At 38.9% G+C, this 8,170-nt stretch overlaps 1 protein-coding gene across 1 annotated transcript; it reads left to right on the forward strand.

Annotated features, from left to right (window-relative positions):
* Window positions 1-1,153: 1,153 nt before the first annotated feature.
* LOC103508911 lies at window positions 1,154-5,330 on the forward strand. The gene is made up of 6 exons (XM_026823376.1): window positions 1,154-1,188; window positions 2,016-2,282; window positions 4,008-4,150; window positions 4,355-4,442; window positions 4,678-4,971; window positions 5,236-5,330. Exons 2-6 carry the CDS (start codon window positions 2,216-2,218, stop codon window positions 5,328-5,330), a joined length of 687 nt encoding a protein of 228 aa, XP_026679177.1. The 5' UTR covers window positions 1,154-1,188; window positions 2,016-2,215.
* The last annotated feature ends 2,840 nt before the right edge of the window (window positions 5,331-8,170 follow it).

An 8,170-nucleotide genomic window follows, 5' to 3' on the forward strand; every position in this document is an offset into this window, starting at 1 on the left:
TTTTCCATCTAACCACTAGACTTTTATTTTACAACCCTTATAGGTAATCGACCTCATCGTTTTGTTTCTCGATTCCAGTGGATACATCTGTGTGATCATTTAGATTCCATACGAGCACAACTCCAAGTCAAATACCCCGGTGTCACATTTGTGGACACACGTGACCCGAGCTTCGTGTTGCGAGTACTCAAATGTGAACTGGATGAAATGCTTGCTCACAGACAACTGGAAAAAGAAAGCAGGTATGTTGCTATTGTTAGGATAAAAAAAATGTACTTTCTTCTGTTCTTTCTTTGCTCAAACTATTTTTCCCCCTCTCCCTCTTGATCTTTCTTTATTTTGCCTTGAATAGATCCCAACAGCTTTTGAAACTAAGGTCCAACTAACGAATGTTATAATTATGGGAACTATAGCAACGGAGGTCTTATCGCTCCAAAATTGTAAAGGAGGATAGGATAGGGAAAAAGCCAGAAAGGTTTAAGATACTCGCCTGGTAAAGGAAGGACGTAGGTTCGAACCCCTACTGCCATGGCATTTAATTTCTATACAATGCTCATTAATTTGAGAATACCACTTCTCGTCGTGAGACAACAACAACGTTCAAAACAATGAAATAAATATCCCTCAAACAAAATTAACCCTTCTCATTTCAGCTTATCCTACGAAACCACCATCATGAACCGAACTCTCTCCTTGATTCAAACTTCTCCACCGCAAGATCCTCACCTAAGTGACGTCTGTCTCTCCTGCCTATCCTTAACGTACAAACACGAGGCTTTCTCTCAGGACAATGCTAAACTCAAAGCTTACGTCCACGAACTCAAAAAGACGCTCAAAACCATGAAACATCCCGCGGAAAACGGGAATTTCCGAGCAAACCCGAACTTGGACGACAGTGTGGTGGTCAAAGCCGAGCAAAGTTTGGTGACAAAAAACACGACCTTGTGTCTACTCCTGGCTAACTGTTACGTGATGGAACACATTGAGAAGGTAATAATAACAATAATAATGGTTTATTTACTTAATGTAACTTAAAAACCGTCTTTCTTTTGTTAATAAACAAGTAGGTGCCCATTGTTACTTTTCAGGAACAATTTTCTTCTGTTGTTATTTCAATAAAATTCTTCTTTTTTCCGTCTTGATTGTATTACGATGGACAGTATGAGCTGACGACGTTTTGCTTTCAAAGTAAGTATCTATGTACCTATTAATGAATTTATTTAATTTAGACATCCTGTGTAAATGCTATTTTACTTAAGTTATATTTACAAAGAGATACTTACAAGTCTCAGGTATTATCCCGACTCGAAAAAATAAACGAGTCGGTATAATACCTAAGACTTTTAAGTATCCATTGCTAAAAATATCTTGTGTAAAATAGTAAGTACCTACCTGCTAAAAATAACTTGTGTAAAATAGTAGGTACCTACCTGCTAAAAATAACTTGTGTAAAATAGTAGGTACCTACCTGCTAAAAATAACTTGTGTAAAATAGTAGGTACCTACCTGTTTAACTTCACATACCAAAAGCCCACTTTGACGCTCAAGTGTAGGGGCAAACAGCCCAAAGGATGAGTTGAGCTTATACGAGTCTCCCAAGTGCCTACCAACAAGAATGGACAAAGGCCAGTCTAGTTAGCTTGAAGGGTAGCATACCTGCCTTGTAAACACTAGTTCGCGGGTTCGATTCCCGCGTAGTGCGAACTTTATCCTTTACAGATAAGGTTCGTTCTGGAGACGGTTGGCTTTCTCCTACCCTGTCCCCTCTTAGGTTTCGGGACGATAAGACCTCCGTTGTTACGTTGTTACAGTTTCCCATATCAAACCTTTTTACAAAAGAAAAAAAAATAATAAAATAAGTAATAATGGAAAAACCCATCTATTTTCTATTCTGTTATTCCTAAGTAATAATCAATTCCTTTAATTAAAATGACCTAAGTAATAATCAATTAAAATGACCTAAGTAATAATCAATTCCTTTGCATTAGTAAACAACAACACCATTCGTTTTCCAGACGCTGAACATTTGCTGAACAAATTGAAAATCCTCAAAGGTTTGCCCGAGGATCAAGCATCCCAGTGGCAGGCCAGACTCCTATTCTATCGCGCCAATCTGGAAGGCATTCTAAACCGAGCGGCCAACGTTCTCAAGATAAATCAGGAGCTGCAGCTAGTTAGCTCGGGAAGTGACGGGTACTTTGACCGCTACTTTGATATGTCCTGGCAGCAGGAACAGTATCTCATGTTCGTCGGAGCCCAGCTTGAAACTCGGCCACGAAAAGGTTTGCTTCTTCCTAATATTCATATGTAATTCTTTTCTGTGTGAATTTATTAAAATAAAGAGTATTTTTGTTGGGTAACAAATTCAGTTCAATAGTCCTAAGTAAATAAGGAAAGTAAAAAATGGACGGGCACACAGGGGATCAAGAAGAGACCGACCCACCGAACATAATTCTGGCTGTGAGACTATAAACAGGGAGGAGAATAGCTAACCCTAACTAGCCTAGCTAGCTGGCAGTTCTTCAAAGGGTTCTCTCTCCTTCTAAAGACCAAGCACAAGTCCTCACTATGGTTGACTGCGGTTCAGGACGAGCCAGCCAATTTAACATGGCTAGAGCTAGAGACCATCACCCCGGTGTATAGCAGATACAAAAAGATATCTTTTCTTTATTCTGCTATTGCCATTCGGCGAAAGCTAAACCGCTAAAACAACAACAACATTTTATCTCAAATATTTGAGATACCTACCTATTGTGTTTCCAGTAATAATACTCTTCTTCTCGTCTCTTCTTTTACCATCAGCGGACTTCCCCACAATCTAAAGTATAAATATCTAATCTTCTAAATGTTGAATTTAGAGGATTAGATATTCCTATTTGACGTCATTCCATAGTTGTTTAGAGGTATACTTTTTCAAGTCGTTACCAATAGGATTGTACAGGTTCTCTCTTGTAGTTGCGCTTGTGAGAAACTCCAGATGATTGTAATCGTGTATTTTTTTTTTTTTACAACAACATTTTATCTCAAATATTTGAGATACCTACCTATGGTGTTTCCAGTAATAATACTCTTCTTCTCGTCTCTTCTTTTACCACAATCTAAATTATAAATATCTAATCTTCTAAATGTTGAATTTAGAGGATTAGATATTCCTATTTGACGTCATTCCATAGTTATTTAGAGGTATACTTTTTCAAATCGTTAACAGTAGGATTGTACAGGTTCTCTCTTGTAGTTGCGCTTGTGAGAAACTCCAGATGATTGTAATCGTGTATTTTTTTTTTTTTTTTCTGACCTTGGGCTAATTTACAAATTATGAACAAATATATGGAATACGCGTGTACGATTTTATCCAGTATGTGAAACGAATTGTAGTACTGTTACTTTCACAACATTGAGCAGTGCCTTTACTTGAGCATTCATACTAATACCTTATCTAGGATACCTATTAGATAGGACAAAAATATGTTCGTCGGAGCCCAGCTTGAAACTCGGCCACGAAAAGGTTTGTTTCTTCCTAATACTGTCCCCATTTAAGTAACACGGAATACATACATATTTTCTGTGAAATTTATCAGGACATGAGGTACATAATAGGGCTGCCTGGAAGAGACTGACAAGAAACGCCGACCTTATTTAATTAGGAAAAGCCTAGGAAGAAGAAGAAAAAGACATTTTCTGTATTCTATGAATGGGGGTATATCACTTTGCAGGATAAAAGAAAAGAGGATAAAGTGAAGGTGGAAAAAGACATTTTCTGTATTCTATGAATGGGGGTATATCACTTTGCAGGATAAAAGAAAAGAGGATAAAGTGAAGGTGGAAAGAAATCTCCTCTGCACGAGTACGTACACTATCCGCAAATAGCATACACCAGGGTGCTTCTTTCTTTACGTTGTCTGTAAAAACATCCATAATTACACCAAACAGGTATATTCGTTACTCTTTTTAAAAAATAAAACCTGTCTAAATAACAAACTCAACCTTATCCTTTCTTCTGATTTCAGTGAAAAAATATCGAACGCCACCAAAATCCAAAATATCCGCCGTGACACAGGCCGCCCAATTCCAAACGCCCAAAGTGTCCAACTTGAACGTCCAAAGTGTTTTCGGCATGGACACCAAATACCCCGCGTGTAAATTTATCAAGGTAACCAACCAAAAACTTGTCTAAATAATAACCTTAACCGTTTCATCCATTCGTTTGATTTCAGTGAAAAAATATCGAACGCCCCCGAAATCCAAACCATTAGCCACCCAGGCCGCTCAATTCCAAACGCCCAAAGTGTCCAACTTGAACGTCCAAAGTGTTTTCGGCATGGACACCAAATACCCCGCGTGTAAATTTATCAAGGATGTCGTCACGCCCAAAGCCAAAGTACGAATGACACTACACTTTGACGACGATGAGGAGGAAAGTGATGAAAAATGTGATGGAATCGATGGAAAAGATGATGGAAGCGGTGGAAAAGTTGATACAATTGATGGAAAAGATAAAATCGGAGAAAAAGTTGACACTATCGGTGGGAAAGTTGACACAATCGTTGGAAAAGATGGTTCAATCGATGGAAAAGTTGACAAACGGAAGGGATCAGAGTGCACGCCAGAGAAGAAAGCCAAGGAAAAGGTGAAACCAAGAACGACCGCTAGAAAGCCGAGAAGAGTGAAGTTTGATGAGTGGAAAAGATGATGGAAGCGGTGGAAAAGTTGATAAAATTGATGGAAAAGATAAGAAAATCGGAGAAAAAGTTGACACAATCGTTGGAAAAGATGGTTCAATCGATGGAAAAGTTGACAAACGGAAGAGATCAGAGTGCACGCCAGAGAAGAAAGCCAAGGAAAAGGTGAAACCAAGAACGACCGCTAGAAAGCCGAGAAGAGTGAAGTTTGATGAACCTGTGATTGTAGAAGAGGAGATGGAAATGGATGCTGTGCCGTGGTCTCCAATGACCGTCAAGACTGATACCAAGTGTAAGTATACTGGGGTCGATTCCCGGCCAGGGCGGACTTTATCCTAAGTAGATGAGGTTCCTTCTCCGAACCACTGGCTTTCTCCTATCCAGTTCTTTTTTTCGATTTCTGAACGATAAGACCTGGGTAGTTTAGAGTTCCTCCATCAAACCTCTTGGGGAAAAACATGGGTTCGAACTCAGTGTTAAGGTTGCCATTGACCTTTACTTACTTACTGTTAGTATTTTTAATTCATACAGAAATGTCTTCATTTTCATGTTTCAGACAAATCCTATAGCTCGGCGACAAAACCATTAACACAGTCCACAAAGGCTCCGATACTAAGCACATTCACTCCCTTAGTAAATGATAAGCTCTAAGGATTAGGTGGTAGAGAACACCTCCGGCATTTACCTCATCTAGTGGTTACCTTCCAATCAAGAATCTATTATTTAATAATTTTTGTACTGTCCTATTGATGGTACTTAATCAGTTATAGCCGTCTTGCAAAAGTGGCATTCGTTTGTCGTAACAAATGTTAAGCTGTGTCCACATATAGTCGACGCCGTCGATCGACGAGGTGAAGAAGTGAATCTATGTTGTCGAGGGAGAATACATGCCTCGGTGGCGTAGTGGTCAAGGCGCTCGCCTGGTAATCAGGAGGGCGTGGGTTCGATCCCAGCCGAAGTATGGAATTTTATCCTCATTTATTTGAGAACTTGACCACATAATAATGGAGCTCTATGGGTTAGGTGGTAGAGAACGCCTAAGGCGTTAACCTTGCCTAGTGGTTGCCTTCCACTCAAGAGTCTATTATTATTAATACAGTTAGAGTCGACGTCGATCGATGGCGTCCACTACGTGTAGACACAGCTTTATGACAGGCTGTTTCTCTGTGGTTTCAGCTATCGAAGGCAAACGAAGAGCTGTCTCTAATTCAATTGGAGCATACCCCGGTACGGAAACCGACGTTAAAGATGAACTAAATAAAGATCTATGTAACACTGAAAACAAGCGGACAGACAATGCGAAAATCTCTCAAACTGGAAATACAGCCAAAACCATTAGAAATGCCAGAAACGGCAGTTCCGACAGTCAAACTTCAAGTGAGAATAGTGAAGTCAAAGCTCATCCTAAAACTACCAGGAGACGCGCTATCTTAGAAAGTTCTGAAACTTCAAGTGAAACAAGTGATGAAGTGTATACCACGTGTAGAAAAACTCAGCCTAGAAAGCCAACCGAGGCAAATGCCAGATCAGGTAGACATGCTAAGAGGATAGAAACTTCAACTAATAAGAAGAATGTCAGAGGAATTAATAAAGTCAGTGGCAAATGTTTGAATCAGCTGGTGGATGCAGTGGAGGATTTAGTAGAAACTATTGGTGATCTCAAGATAGACGCTGACACGCTGAGTGGGGGACCTAGTGATGATCTTGATGTAAGTATTATTCATATTTATGACTTTGCCATTCTCTGGTCATGAACATAAGACGTTGTCCCAGCACCTAAATGGGAAGTATTGTGTCTCTTCTCGACCATCTGATGAGAGGCATACTACGGGATGGGCATGCTACGACACAGACCAGTGACTTTGCCATTCTCTGGTCATAAGCCTTTGAGCTTCTTAGATAGTGATATAACTTACAATGAACATAAGACGTTGTCCCAGCACCTAAATGGGAAGTATTGTGTCTCTTCTCGACCATCTGATGAGAGGCATGCTACGACACAGACCATACGAGTCTAATGCAGCAGTTGTTTCATTACTACGAAATAAAAACGGCGGTGAAACACTCTTCTTTAAAGCCTTTGAGCTTCTTAGATAGTGGTATAACTTACAATGAACATAAGACATTGTCCCAGCACCTAAATGGGAAGTATTGTGTCTCTTCTCGACCATCTGATGAGAGGCATACTACACACAGAATGGGCATGCTACGACACAGACCATACGAGTCTAATGCAGCAGTTGTTTCATTACTACGAAATAAAAACGGCGGTGAAACACTCTTCTTTAATCGTGTAGAACTGTTACTTTCACAACATTGAGCAGTGCCTTTACTTGAGCATTCATACTAATACCTTATCTAGGATACCTATTAGATAGGACAAAAATGTAATTTGTTAGAAGTTTTTATTTTTATTTTATATTCTTTTTTATTATTATCATCCCCCCCCCCTACACTATGTAATTGATTTTTATTTGTAATCTTATGTAATGTAAAATTGCTATTTAAAAAAAGTATGAGAAAGATTGATAAAATACTGTACGGTACATCTTTGCCAGAGTAGCTCTAATGCCATTCTATTTTCTGATGGAACTTTTTGCTTTGGTTTTTTTATCCAAGATTCTTGACTGACGGCTATATTCTTGTAAACTCAATATTGTCTAAACAACTCAGCTAGGAAAGAAAATTCGAAAAAAACGAATACTAGTCACTGGGTCCGTTTATTTTTCACTTCAAGCCTGTACTTACTGAAGAGAAGAATCAGGTATTAGGTAACATATGAGGGAATTTGGTTAGCTCTACTAATATCTGTCAAATGGAAAATTTCCCTGCCATTCATCATAGGGTCTTAGCTTCCCCCAGGCAAATATAGTGTTCGTTTTTCGTTGAAAACTTGTCTGTTCGAATGTTGTATAGCAATGTACTAAACTACCTTTGAGAAAAACTATGAACACGGAAAATTGCTAATTACGTGAGCTCACATGACGTGATAGTAGTGTGTTTCTACCTTAACTCTACTGTCCACTGTTCAGCTGATATAAGAATGGGGCTCAACCACTTTTTTTTTCTTCGCTGATAAAGGAAGTTCGAAACACGCTGATTGCAATAGAAATGCTTAAAATTTCATTTGAGGCTTCCTAAGAGGAGAAATCTTCGTTTGAAATTTTCGAATTTTGAAACGCACAAAATTTTCGCGGGCAGCCATTTTCAGGGTGTCTACTAGACTGGAAAACCGGGAAAAGTCAGGGAATTTCATGGAGACTGGAAAAGTCAGGGAAAAGTCAGGGAATTTCACGAAAAAGTGCCAAAAATCGAAAAAAGTCAGGGAATTTTTCAAAGTCTAAAAAAAGACAAAGAAAAATTTCAATGAAAAAAAAAAAGTATGCAACCATGAAGGGGCAACATATAATCTCTCAAAAATTTCGCCTGCGGCGCTGAAATTTTGTCTCTTCATGAAAAAGTTTTGGGAATATTTCAAAGCCTATAAAACG

The sequence above is a fragment of the Diaphorina citri genome, unplaced genomic scaffold (assembly GCF_000475195.1).
Source record: "Diaphorina citri unplaced genomic scaffold, Diaci psyllid genome assembly version 1.1 scaffold445, whole genome shotgun sequence".
Classification (NCBI taxonomy): Eukaryota; Metazoa; Arthropoda; class Insecta; order Hemiptera; family Psyllidae; genus Diaphorina; species Diaphorina citri.

What these genes read in the sequence shown, in the direction of transcription:
- LOC103508911 (XM_026823376.1), top strand. Translation starts at nt 2,216, where the DNA reads ATGTCCTGGCAGCAGGAACAGTATCTCATGTTCGTCGGAGCCCAGCTT. An exon ending in TGAAACTCGGCCACGAAAAG is followed by an intron (nt 2,283 to 4,007) that starts GTTTGCTTCTTC and finishes TTCTGATTTCAG; the next exon opens with TGAAAAAATATCGAACGCCA. An exon ending in CGTCAAGACTGATACCAAGT is followed by an intron (nt 4,972 to 5,235) that starts GTAAGTATACTG and finishes TTCATGTTTCAG; the next exon opens with ACAAATCCTATAGCTCGGCG.